Source organism: Mobula hypostoma, chromosome 12 (genome assembly GCF_963921235.1).
Source record: "Mobula hypostoma chromosome 12, sMobHyp1.1, whole genome shotgun sequence".
Lineage (NCBI taxonomy): Eukaryota > Metazoa > Chordata > Chondrichthyes > Myliobatiformes > Myliobatidae > Mobula > Mobula hypostoma.
Window position 1 is genome coordinate 116,884,916 of NC_086108.1, and position 14,030 is coordinate 116,898,945.

General features: G+C 46.2%; 1 protein-coding gene across 2 annotated transcripts in view; it reads right to left on the reverse strand.

The window, feature by feature from the left end:
- The window catches only part of col11a1a (collagen, type XI, alpha 1a), a 605,254-nt gene that overhangs the window by 198,371 nt on the left and 392,853 nt on the right, over positions 1-14,030 (reverse strand). For both annotated transcript variants that reach the window (XM_063064825.1, XM_063064824.1), the window contains 3 exons: positions 8,664-8,708; positions 8,489-8,542; positions 8,364-8,408 (listed from right to left, as the gene is read on the reverse strand). In XM_063064825.1, the coding sequence (XP_062920895.1) occupies positions 8,364-8,408; positions 8,489-8,542; positions 8,664-8,708 (144 nt within the window). The remainder of the gene's footprint in view (positions 1-8,363; positions 8,409-8,488; positions 8,543-8,663; positions 8,709-14,030) is intronic.

Sequence of the window (14,030 nt, forward strand, 5' to 3'; positions counted from 1 at the left end):
CAGAAAGTCAGAAGGCATGGGATCCAGGGAAGTTTGGCCAGGTGGATTCAGAATTGGCTTGCCTGAAGAAGGCAGAGGGTTGTGGTGGAGGGAGTACATTTGGATTGGAGGGTTGTGACTAGTGGTGTCCCACAAGGATCGGTTCTGGGACCTCTACTTTTCATGATTTTTATTAACAACCTGGATGTGGGGGTAGAATGGTGGGTTGTCAAGTTTGCAGACAACACAAAGGTTGGTGGTGTTGTAGATAGTGTAGAGGATTGTCGAAGATTGCAGAGAGACATTGATAGGATGCACAAGTGGGCTGAGAAGTGGCAGATGGAATTCAACCAGGAGAAGTGTGAGGTGCTACACTTTGGAAGGACAAACTCCAAGGCAGAGTACAAAGTAAATGGCAGGATACTTGGTAGTGTGGAGGAGCAGAGGGATCTGGGGGTACATGTCCACAGATTTCTGAAAGTTGCCTCACAGGTAGATAGGGTAGTTACGAAAGCTTATGGAGTGTTAGCTTTCATAAGTCAAGGGATGGAGTTTAAGAGTCGCGGGGTAATGATGCAGCTCTATAAAACTCTGGTTAGGCCACACTTGGAGTACTGTGTCCAGTTCTGGTCGCCTCATTATAGAAAGGATGTAGAAGCATTGGAAAGGGTACAGAGGAGATTTACCAGGATGCTGCCTGGCTTAGAAAGTATGCATTATGATCAGAGATTAAGGGAGCTAGGGCTTTACTCTTTGGAGAGAAGGAGGATGAGAGGAGACATGCTAGAGGTGTACAAGATAATGAGGAATAGATAGAGTGGATAGCCAGCGCCTCTTCCCCAGGGCACCACTGCTCAATACAAGAGGACATGGCTTTAAGGTAAGGGGTGGGAAGTTCAAGGGGGATATTAGAGGAAGGTTTTTTACTCAGAGAGTGGTTGGTGCATGGAATGCACTGCCTGAGTCAGTGGTGGAGGCAGATACACTAGTGAAATTTAAGAGACTACTAGACAGGTATATGGAGGAATTTAAGGTGGGGGGTTATATGGGAGGCAGGGTTTGAGGGTCGGCACAACATTGTGGGCTGAAGGGCCTGTACTGTGCTGTACTGTTCTATGTTAATACTTGATCTCCTATTAGGGAACCAGACAGGTCAGGTGACAGAAGTATGTGTAGGCGAATATTTTGGGTCCAGTGACAATAATGTCATTAGTTTCAAGTTAATTATGGATAAGGATAGGTCTGGTCCTCGAGTTAAGGTTCTAAATTGGAGAAGGGCCAATTCTGAGGAAATGAGAAAGGATCTGGGAAAAGTGGATTGGGATACGTTTTCTGGCAAGGATGTGTTCAGTAAGTGGAAGACATTCAAAGGTGAAATTTTGAGAGTGCAGAGTTTGCATTTTTCTGCCAGGATTAAAGGCAAAGTTAACAGGCATAGGGAACATTGGTTTTCAAGGGGTATTGGCGATCTGGTTAAGAAAAATAGAGAGGTGTATAGCAGGTATAGGCAACAAGGAACGAATGAGGTACTTGAAGAGTATAGAAATTGTAAGAAAATACTAAAGAAGGAAATCAGGAAGGCAAAAAGAAGACATAAGGTTGCTTTGGCAGATAATGTGAAGGTAAACCCAAAGGGTTTCTACAAGTTTATTAAGAGTGAAAGGATAGTAAGGGACAAAATTGTTCCCCTAGAAGATCAAAGTGGTCATCTATGTGTGGAGTTTCACGAGACGGGGGAGATCTTAAACAGTTTTTTTGCATCTGTATTTACTCAGGAAACTGGCATAGCGTATATAGTCATAGTCATACTTCATTGATCCCGGGGGAAATTGGTATATGGAAGGAAGGGAAACAAGCAGTAGTGTCATGGAACATATAGAGATTAAAGAGGAGGAGGTGCTTGCTGTCTTACAGCAAATAAGGGTAGATAAATCACCTGGGCCTGACATGATATTTCCTCGGACCTTGAGAGAGACTAGTGTAGAAATTGCAGGGGCCCTGGCAGAAATATTTAAAATGTCCTTAGCCACGGGTGCGGTGCCGGAGGATTGGAGGGTAGCTCCTGTTGTTCCGTTGTTTAAAAAAGGCTCCAAAAGTAAACCAGGTAATTATAGCCCAGTGAGCCTGACATCAGTAGTAGGTAAATTATTGGAAAGTGTTCTGAGAGATTGGATATACAAGTATTTGGACAGCCAAGGGCTGATTAAGGATAGTCAGCATGGCTTTGTGCATGGTAGATCATGTTTAACGAATCTTGTAGAGTTTTTTGAGGAGGTTAACAAGAAAGTAGATGAAGGAAAGGCTGTGGATGTTGTCTACATGGACTTTAGTAAGGTCTTTGACAAGGTCCTACATGGGAGGTTAGTTCAGAAGGTTCAGACACTAGGTGTCCATGGAGAGGTTGTAAACTGGATTCGAAATTGGCTGTGTGGGAGAAGACAGAGAGTGGTACTGGATGATTGCTTATCAGACTGGAGGCCTATGTCTAGTGGTGTGCCTCAAGGATCTGTGCTGGGACTATTGTTGTTTGTTGTCTATATCAATGATCTCGATAATAATGTGGTAAATTGGATCAGCAAGTTTGCTGATGACACTAAGATTGGAGGCATTGTGGACAGCAAGGAAGGCTTTCAAAGCTTGCAGAGGGATCTGGACCAACTGGAAAAATGGGCCAGAAAATGATAGATGGAATTTAATGCAGACAAGTGTAAGGTGTTGCATTTTTGAAGGATAAATGTAGGTAGGACATATACAGTAAATGGTAGAGCACTGAGGAGTGTGGAGGAACAAAGGGATCTGGGAGCTCAGATACATAGTTCCCTGAAAGTGGCGTCACAGGTAGACAGGGTTGTAAAGAAGGCTTTTGACATCCTGGCATTCATAAGTTAAACCATTGAGTATAGGAGTTGAGATGTTATGGGGAGGTTGTATAAGACATTGGTGAGGCCAAATTTGGAGTATCGTGTGCAGTTCTGGTTACCTAACTATAGGAAGGATATCAGTAAGATTGAAAGAGTGCAGAGAAGATTTACTAGGATGTTGCCGGGTCTTCAGGAGTTGAGTTACAGGGAAAGACTGAACAGGTTAGGACTTTATTCCTTGGAGCATAGAAGAATGAGGGGAGATTTGATAGAAGTTTACAAAATTATGAGGGGTATAGACAGAGTAAATGCGAGTAGGCTCTTTGCACTTAGATTAGGAGAGATAAATACAAGAGGACATGGCTTTAGAGTGAAAGGAGAAAGGTTTGGGGGAAACATTAGGGGGAACTTCTTCACTCAGAGAGTGGTGGAAGTGTGGAACGAGCTGCCATCTGACGCGGTAAATGCGGGCTCAATCTTAAGTTTTAAGAATAAATTGGATAGGTACATGGATGGGAGAGGTCTGGAGGGTTATGGACTGGATGCAGGTCAATGGGACTAGCGGAATAATGTTTCGGCACAGACTAGAAGAGCTGAACGGCCTGTTTTCTGTGCTGTAGTGTTCCATGGTTCTATGGTTCTAACAATTAATCAACGTCAGTATAGTTGACCAATATCAGTACAGTGTAACAATGACAGTACAGTCAAATGATAACAGTCCAAACAATGTCAGTGCAATTTATCAGTGTCATAGTACAGCGAAACAATGTCAGAACACTCAAACAATGTCCATGGGGTCAAATAATGTCAATACAGTTGAACAATGTCAATACAGGTCATCAGTGTCATAGTACAGTTGAACAATGTCAGTGCAGTCTACCAATTTCAGTACAATTGAACAAAGTCAGTACAGTCAAACCACATCAGTACACTATCACAATGACAATGCAATCAATCAGTTACAGTAGAATAAAACAATGTCTGTATAGTCAAATACTGTCAGTACAATTTATCAATGTCATGGTACAGTCAAACAATGTTAGTGCAGTCGACCAATTTCAGTACAAACAGCGTCAGTAGAAATATTGGTCCTCTGGCACCATGACAGAATCCTATGGTTTTTGAAAAATCATTACTAATGCCTCCACAATCTCTACTGTTACCTTTTCAGAACCCTAGGGTGCAGTTCATCTAGTCTGGGAGACTCATGTAACCTTCAGTCTTTCAGCTATTCGAGCATCTTCTCCTCTGTAATAGCAACTGCACTCACATCTCTTCCCTCACTCCCTTCAACAGATAGCACACTGCTAGTCTCTTCCACAGTGAAAACCGTCGCAAAATACACATTTAGTTCATCTGCCATCTCCTTGTACCCTGTGATTATTTCTCTAGCCTAATTTTCTAGCCATCCTATAATCCACTCTCATCTAGTACAGTCAAACAGTGTCACAGTACAGGCTAACAGTGCCACAGTGTAGTCTAGTAATGTCACATAACAGCCGGACAGAGTCACAGTACAGTCTGTAACAGCAGTGTCAAATACTGTCACAGTACAGTCTAATAGTGTCACGATGCAGTCTGACAGTGTCACAGTACAGTCTATCAGTGTCACTGCACAGCCTAACAGTGTCACTGTACAGTCTATCAGTGTCACTGCACAGCCTAACAGTGTCACATTACAGTCTAACAGTATCACAGTGCAGTCTAACAGTATGACAGTAGTCTAACATTGTCACAGTGCAGTCTAACAATGTCACATAACAGCCTAACAGTGTCACAGTAGTCTGACAGTGTCACATTACACTCTGTAACAGCAGTGTCAAGTACTGTCACAGTCCAGTCCAGTGTCACAATGCAGTCAAACAGTGTCACTGTACAGTCTGATAATGTCACATTACATTCTAACAGTGTCACATAACAGCCTGACAATATCACAGTGCAGTCTAGAGAGGAGCTGAGGGCAATACAGAGGGACCTGAAAGCCAGGATCGGGGAGGCTAAAGACAGGTACAGGAGGAAGCTTGAGTGGAAACTCCAGCAGAACAACATGAGAGAGGGGGATGAGGACCATCACTGGGTTCCAGCAAACTAGCAACAGAGGAGCTGAAGGTAGTGTGGACAGGGCCAATGAACTTAACCTGTTCTTTAACAGATTTGACATTGTGGCCCCTGCCCATCCCCCACATGAGTCATCTGTTGTCAGCCCCCAACCAACACGTATTCCACTCTCCCCTTCTACCCCTCCTCACAATCTCCCACCCTGCTCTCATGACTATACCCCTTCCCCACACGAAACCACCACGGTGGGCTTCACAGCTGAACAGGTGAGAAGACAGCTGAAATGTCTCAACCCAAGCAAGGCTGCAGGACCGGATGGTGTCAGTACCAGGATGCTCAAAGCCTGTGCCCCTCAGCTATGTGGAATACTTCGCCATGTATTCAGCCTGAGCCTGAGGCTCCGGAGGGTTCCTGTACTGTGGAAGACGTCCTGCCTCGTCCCTGTGCTGAAGACGCCGCGCCCCAGCGGCCTCAATGACTACAGACCGGTGGCATTGACCTCCCACATCATGAACACCCTGGAGAGACTTGTTCTGGAGCTGCTCCGGCCCATGGTCAGGCCACACTTAGATCCCCTCCAGTTCCCCTACCAGCCCTGACTAGGAGTTCAGGATGCCATCATTTACCTGCTGACCCGTGTCTACGCCCACCTGGACAAGCCAGCGAGCACTGTGAGGGTCATGTTTTTTGACTTCTCCAGTGCGTTCAACACCATCCGCCCTGCTCTGCTGGGGGAGAACCTGACAGCGATGCAGGTGGATGCTTCCCTGGTATCATGGATTCTTGATTACCTGACTGGCAGACCACAGTACGTGTGCTTGCAACACTGTGTGTCCGACAGAGTGATCAGCAGCACTGGGGCTCCACAGGGGACTGTTTTGTCTCCCTTTGTCTTCACCATTTACACCTCGGACTTCAACTACTGCACAGAGTCTTGTCATCTTCAGAAGTTTTCGGATGACTCTGCCATAGTTGGATGCATCAGCAAGGGAGATGAGGCTGAGTACAGGGCTACGGTAGGAAACTTTGTCACATGGTCTGAGCAGAATTATCTGCAGCTTAATGTGAAAAAGATTAAGGAGCTGGTGGTAGACCTGAGGAGAGCTAAGGTACCGGTGACCCCTGTTTCCATCCAGGGGGTCAGTGTGGACATGGTGGAGGATTACAAATACCTGGGGATACAAATTGACAATAAACTGGACTGGTCAAAGAACACTGAGGCTGTCTACAAGAAGGGTCAGAGCCGTCTCTATTTCCTGAGGAGACTGAGGTCCTTTAACATCTGCCAGACGAAGCTGAGGATGTTCTACGAGTCTGTGGTGGCCAGTGCGATCATGTTTGCTGTTGTGTGCTGGGGCAGCAGGCTGAGGGTAGTAGACACCAACAGGATCAACAAACTCATTCGTAAGGCCAGTGATGTTGTAGGGATGGAACTGGACTCTCTGACGGTGGTGTCTGAAAAGAGGATGCTGTCTAAGTTGCATGCCATCTTGGACAATGTCTCCCATCCACTACATAATGTACTGGTTGGGCACAGGAGTACATTCAGCCAGAGACTCATTCCACCGAGATGCAACACAGAGCGTCATAGGAAGTCATTCCTGCCTGTGGCCATCAAACTTTACAACTCCTCCCTTGGAGGCTCAGACACCCTGAGCCAATAGGCTGGTCCTGGACTTGTTTCATAATTTACTGGTGTAATTTACATTTTACTATTTAACTATTTATGGTTTTATTACTATTTAATATTTATGGTGCAACTGTAGTGAAAACCAATTTCCCCCGGGATCAATAAAGTATGACTATGACTATGACTAACAGTATCATATTATAGTCTAACAGTTTCATAGTGCAGTCTAACAGTATGACAGTAGTCTAACATTGTCACAGTGCAGTCTAACAATGTCACATAACAGCCTAACAGTGTCACATTACACTCTGTAATAGCAGTGTCAAATACCATCACAGTACAGCCTAACAGTGTCACAGCGCAGTCTAAGATGTGAGAGAATAGAACCAATCAAGTGTGACAGTGGAAAAGTGTGTATGGAACTGGAGGAGATGGCAGGGGTACTTAATGAATATTTTGCTTTAGTATTCACTACAGAAAAGGATCTTGGCGAGGATCAGAGGGATCTTGGGGTCCAAGTCCATAGGGCACTCAAAGCTACTATCAAGCTATCAAAGCTACGTGTAAACTCTGGTTAAGAAGGCATATGGTGCATTAGCCTTCATCAATCGTGGGATTGAGTTTAAGAACTGATAGATAATGTTACAGCTATATAGGACCCTGGTCGCCTCACTACAGGAAGGACGTGGAAACCATAGAAAGGGTGTAATGGAGATTTACAAGGATGTTGCCTGGATTGGGGAGAATGCCTTATGAGAATAGGTTGAGTGAACTCAGCCTTCCTTCCTTGGAGTGACGGAGGATGAGAGGTGACCTGATAGAGGTGTATAAGATAATGAGAGGCATTGATCATGTGGATAGTCAGAGGCTTTTTCTCAGGACTGAAATGGCTAGCACGGGAGGGCATAGTTTTAAGGTGCTTGGAAATAGGTACAAAGGAGATGTCGGGGTAAGTTTTTACGCAGAGAGTGGTGAGTGCGTGGAATGGGCTGATGGCAGCGGTGGTGGAGGCAGAAACGATAGGGTCTTTTGAGGGACTCCTGGACAGATACATGGAGCTTAGAAAAATAGAGGGCTATGGGTAAGCCTAGGTAGTTCTAAGGTAAGGACATGTTCTGCACAGCTTTGTGGGCCGAAGGGCCTGTATTGTGCTGTAGGTTTTCTATGTTTCTAACAGTGTCATGTAACAGCCTAACAGTGTCACAGTGCAGTTTGACAGTGTCACAGTAGTCTAACACTGTCACATTACAGTCTAACAGTGTTAAGTACAGTCAAACAGTGTCATGCTACAGTCTATCAGTACCACAGTGGAAACATAACAACACAGGCATTCAGAAGTGAAAGCCAGTTGCGCTCTCTGGCCTATCCCACCAGCCAACGTGACTATGGCTGTTCTGACCCAGATTTAATCTCCCCCTCTGTCTTAGTTCCCTATCCCCATCAGTTCACGTGGAAACCAATCCATCCATCACCACGTGAACGAGGTGGCCCATTCAGCAGTTCAGGTCTCGCCAGTTCACAAGGCAATCACATTTACCACTGATTCTCTGCAATCTGTTCTCCCCCCCCACTCCCTTATTACCACCTACACCTCCCAGATTACACTTGAGGATAATTTACAGTGGACAATTAGCTCACCAACCCACATGTGGGTGCTCCTTCAGATGGAGCAGTTCAGGGGAGGGGAGACGACAAAGACTGGGTTTGTTACATGGCCTCTACCAACATTGAGGAAGCCCACCTTTCCATCCAATGGTTAAATGCCTCCCTCCACTCTGAAGCGCCCTCCCCTCCACATATACAAGGAGTATGAGTAAACACAATGAGTCGCTTACCTTTTCTCCTTTTCCGCCTTTGAGGCCGCGGACTCCATCGGCACCCTGTCTCCAAACACATCACAGTCAGTGCGTTAGCTGGACATCGGGCAGCCTGGAAACACAGATTCTGTATGCAGACTTACCTTCACTCCGCGGGGGCCGGGATAGCCAAGTGGGCCCTGTGCACCAGTTACTCCCTGCAAGGGAGAGAGACAGAGAGAAAGGTGAGGGGACATACCTCAAGGGAAAGGGAAGGCAGGAGTGCTGGAGAGGGAAAGGGAGACAACCAAGAGGGGCGATGGATCACGCCAACGTTACCTGAGAGCCTTTCTCTCCTGGAGGACCTTCTTTTCCTGGATGTCCCTTAAGAAGACACAGAGAGAGATTAATAGTCAGTCCATCACAACCTATCAAATGACAATAGCAGGGGCATCATTTTAATGTGATTGGAGGGAAGGATCGGTGGGGGGAGGGAATTGGGTGTTATATCATGAACCAGAGGCAATTAGGGAGCTTTAGGTAGAGTAATCCTCAGGAGGCAAGGATCACAATATGATTGAGTTTAACTTGAAATTCGATAGGGAGAAAGTAAAGTCTGATGTAGCAGTACTTCAGTGGAGTAAGGGAAGTTACAGTGGTATGAGAGAGGAGTTGGCCAAAATAAACTGGAAGGAGATCCTAGCAGGGATGACAGTAGAGCAGTGATGGTGTGAGTTTCTAGGAAAAATGACGAAGGTGCAGGACAGATGTATTCCAAAAACGAAGAAATACTCAAATGCAAAATAGTACAGCCGTGGCTGACAAGGGATGTCAAAGCTAATGTAGAAGCAAAAGAGGGGACATACAACAAAGCAAAAGTTAGTAGAAAGAAAGAGGATTGGAAAGCTTTTGGGAGAATGGATCAGCTCATGAAAAAATAGCAGAGCCGACTCGATGGGCCGAATGGCCAACTTCTGCTCCTTTGTCTTACAGTCTTTTAAAACCCTAGAGAGAGCAACTAAAAGAATCATTAGGAGGGAAAAGGTGAAATATGAAAGCAAGCTAGCAAATGATATCAAGATGGACAGAAAAAGCTTCTTCAAGTATGTAAAACATAAGAGAGAGATGCGAGTGGATATAGACCACTGGAAAGTGAGGCCGGAGAAATAATAACGGGGGCCAAGGAGATGGCAGATGAACTAAATGAGTATTTTGCATCAGTCTTCGCTTTGGAAGACACCAGCAGTGTGCCAGATGTTCAGAGGTGTGAGGGAAGAGAAGTGAATGCAGTTACTATTACAAGGGGGAGGTACTTAAAGAGCAACAGTCCATGTTATAAGTTTACACTGGTGTTACTTCCTGACTTTCCTTATACTACATCGCCGACTGCAATGGTGCTGCTTCCTGCACCCATACCAAGCACGTCAGCATCGTCAATGATGCCTCCAACTTACACCCTGCCCTCAAGTTCGCCTTGTCCATTTCTGACACATCCATCCCCTTTCTCAATCTCTCTGTCTCTATCTCTGGTGCCTATTATAAACCCACTGACTCTCAGCTACCTGAACTGTACCTCTTCCCGTCCTGTTACCTGTAAAAATGCAATTCCCTTCTCTTAATTCCTCTGACTCCGACGGATCTGCTCTCAAGATGAGGCTTTTCATTCCAGAACGAAAGAAATGTCCTCCTTGTTCTGGGAGGGAGGTTTTCAAATGCAGTTGTGGAGGGTTTAAACTAGATTTGCAGGAGGGTGGGAACCAAAACGAAGAGGCAGGGGTTGGGGCAGTTGGCGCACAAGCAGAAACAGGTTGTGGGGAGTTTTTGAGGAGGGATAAGCTGATGATAGAGCAAAGATGCACTCACCCAGATGGTTTGAGACGTGTCTATTTCAATGCAAGAAGTATCAGAAACAAGGTAGATGAACTTAAGAGTATGGAACTATGACATTGTGTCTATTACACAGACTTAGATGTCCCGGGGCAGGAATGGCTGCTGAGTGTAACGGGCTTCACACATTTCAAAAAGGACAGGGAGGGAGGCAAAAGGGGTGGGAGTGCCATTGCTAATAAGGAATAGTATCACGGCTGCAGAAAAGGAGAAAGTCGTGGAGGGATTGTCTACTGAGTCAGTGTGGGTGGAAGTCAGAAACAGGAAGGGGGCAATAACTCTAGTGTAGGAGTGGAGCTTTGAGGCTTTGGCTCGAGAGCCTTCGGTGAGCAGAGGCTGAGGACGAGTTTGCTCCCAGTGAAGTAAAGCCGGGTAAGTTTCTTTAATTAATTTAATTAACTTAGGAGTTGGTAATGGAGGTAGTAGATAGGACAGTCCAGTGCTCTGATTGTATGATGTGGGAAGTCAGGGACAGCACAATTGTCTCTGATGACTACTCCCGCAAAAGGTGCATTCAGCTGTAGCTCCTGTTAAACTGAGTTAGGGAACTGGAGCTGGATGAACTTCAGATCATTCGGGAGGCAGAGGCAGTAATAGATCAGAGTTTCAGGGAGACAGTCACCTCTATAAGTCAAGAGGCAGGTAGATGGGTGACTGTCAGGAGAGGGAAGGGGAATAGACAGAATGAGCAGAGCACCCCTGTGGCCATTCCCATCAATAATAAGTATACCGTTTTGGATACTGTTGGTGAGGACGGCCTACCAGGGACAAGTTGGAGTGATCGTGTCTCTGGCACCGAGACTGGACCCTTAGCTCAGAAAGGAAGGAGGGAAAAGAGGAGAGAAGTAGTGATAGGGAATTCGATAGTTAGTGGGACAGATAGGAGGTTCTGTGGGAGAGATCAAGAATCCCAGATGGTCTGTTGCCTCCCTGGTGTCAGGGTCCGCGATATCTCAGATCGAGTTCTCGGTATTCTCAGGAGAGAGGGTGAGCAGCCAGATGTCGTGGTCCACATGGGGACCAATGACATAGATAGGAGTAGGGATGAGGTCCTGAAGAAGGAATATAGGGAGTTAGGAAAGAAGTTAAAAAGCAGGACCTCAAGGGTGGTAATCTCGGGATTGCTGCCTGTGCCACGAGACAGAGAGGGTAGGAACAGGAAGTTATGACAGATGAATGCGTGGCTGAAGAGTTGGTGCAGGGGGCGGGGGTTCAGATTTCTGGATCATTGGGATCTCTTCTGGGGAAGGTCTGACCTGTACAAAAAGGCCGGGCTGCACCTGAACTGGAAAGGGACCAGGTTTGCTAGAGCTGTTGGGGAGGGTTTAAACTAGTTTGGCGGTGGGGGGGGGGGGAATCAGAATGTGAGTGCAGAGATTGGGGGAGAAGGACAAGGGCATGATACTACGTGTTCTGAGTTGGTGAGGAAGGACAGGCAGGAGACAAAACATAAATGTAGCCAGTTAGAGGAGTTGAAATGTGTCTATTTTAACGCTCGGAGTATTAGAAATAAAGGGGATGAACTTACAGCATGGATCAGTACGTGGAACTATGATGTTGTGGCCGTTACTGAAACTTGGCTGGAGGAAGGGCAGATTTGGCTGATACAGGTACCGGGTTTAGGTGTTTTAAAACGAATAGGATGGGAGGTAGAAAAGGTGGGGAGTAGCATTACTGGTCAGGGATAGTATCACGGCTATAGAAAGAGAGGACACTGCAGAGAGAGTCGGTGTGGGTGGAAGTTAGAAATAGGAAGGGATCAATCACTGTGCTGGGAGTAGTCTACAGGCCCCCAAATAGCCCTCGGGACACCGTGGAGCAGATAAGCCGGCAGATTTTAGAATGGTGCAGGAAATACAGGGTTGTAGTTCTGGGTGATTTCAACTTCCCTCATATTGACTGGCACCTCCTGACTGCAAGGGGGATAGATGGGGCTGAATTTGTCAGGTGTGTTCAAGAAGGATTCCTGACACAGTATGTGGACCGGCCGACGAGAGGAGAGGCCATACTGGATCCAGTTCTGGGTAATGAACCTGGTCAGGTGGCAGACCTCTTGGGAACATTTTGGTGAGAGTGACCACAACTCCCTTAGCTTCAGCATAGCTATGGAAAAGGATAAAAGCAGACAAAATGGGAAAGTGCTTAACTGGGGAAGGGCTAACTATGAAGGGATGGGGCAGGAACTAGCGAGAGTAAATTGGAAACAGATGTTCAAAGGTGAAAGCACAGAAGTTATGTGGAAGAAGTTCAGGGACCACTTGTGCTGGGTTCAGGATAGGTTTATCCCACTGAGACAAGGAAAAAATGGTAGGAAAAGGGAACCATGGCTGATGAAACACATGAGACAACTCGTCAAGAGGAAGAAGGAAGCATATCTTAGATCTAAGAAGCAGGAAGCAGGAGGGGCTCATGAGAAATATAGGGTAGGCAGGAAGGAGCTTAAGAAAGGACTTAGAAGAGCACAAAGGGGGCATGAGAAGGCCTTGGCATGTAGGAGTAAGGAGAACCCCAAGGCGTTCTGTGGGTATGTGAAGAACAGAAGGTTGACAAGAATGGAGGTGGGACCTCTAAAGGACAAAGAAGGCATCATGTACCTGGAGGCGGAGGAGGTTGGGGAGGTCCTAAATGAATACTTTGCTTCAGAATTCACAAGTGAAAAGGACCCTGATCAGGGTGAGGTCAAAATAGAACAGGCCTGTGTGCTGGACGACGTGGAGATTAAGGAAGAAGAAGTGTTGGAACTTCTTAAAAACATCAACATTGATAAGTCCCCAGGGCCGGACGTGATATACCCCAGGTTGCTGGTGAGACCACACTTAGAGTATTGTGCTCAGTTCCGGTCACCTCATTATGGGAAGGATGTGGAAGCTATGGAGAGGGTGCAGAGGAGATTTACCAGGATTTAAATCTCCTATAATGGATTGGAAAACAAGTCTTATGAGGCAAGGTTAGCAGAGCTGGGACTTTTCTCTTTGGAGTAGATGGATGAGATGGGACTTGATGGAGGTCTAGAAGATTATGAGAGGCATAGATAGGATGGATAGCCAGTACCTGTTTCCCAGGGCACGAATAGCAAACACCAGAGGGCATATGTACAAAGTTAAGGGAGGGAAGTTTAGGGGAGACATCAAGGGTAAGTTTTTTACACAGAGGGTTGTGGGTGCCTGGAATGACTTGCCAGGGATGGTGGTGGAGGCTAAAACATTTGGGGTATTTAAGAGCCTCTTGGACAGGCACATGGATGAAAGAAAAATAGAGGATTACAGGGTAGTGTGGGTTTGGTACGTTTTTTAAAGGAATATATGGGTCGGCACAACATCGAGGGCCGAAGGGCCTGTACTGTGCTGTCGTATTCTAGTGTCTAGTGTCACTTATCCCCTTTAAACCCCTCCCCCCCACATCTCCTTTAAACCCCTCCCCCACATCTCCTTTAAACCCCTCCCCCCCACATCTCCTTTAAACACCCCCAACACACCCCGTTTGAACCTCCTCCTTCTAATTTAGCCTTTACCCTCTGGTTTTTGACAATTCCATCTTGGACTGTTTGCCATATCTGTGACTCTCGTAGTCATGCAGACCTCTCTCAGATCTTCCCTCCACTCCTCAGCCTCTGGCACTCCACAGTAAACAACCCATGTTTGTCCAACACCTCCCTATCACTCATACACTCTATTCGTGTCAGCTTCCTGATGAACCTCTTCTGTGCCCTCTCAGAAGCCTCTACATCCTTTCTGCGATAGGGAGACCAGAACTAAATGAAGGCCTAACCAGTTTTACACGCTGTAACATAAACTCCTGACTTTTATACACTCTGGCTGA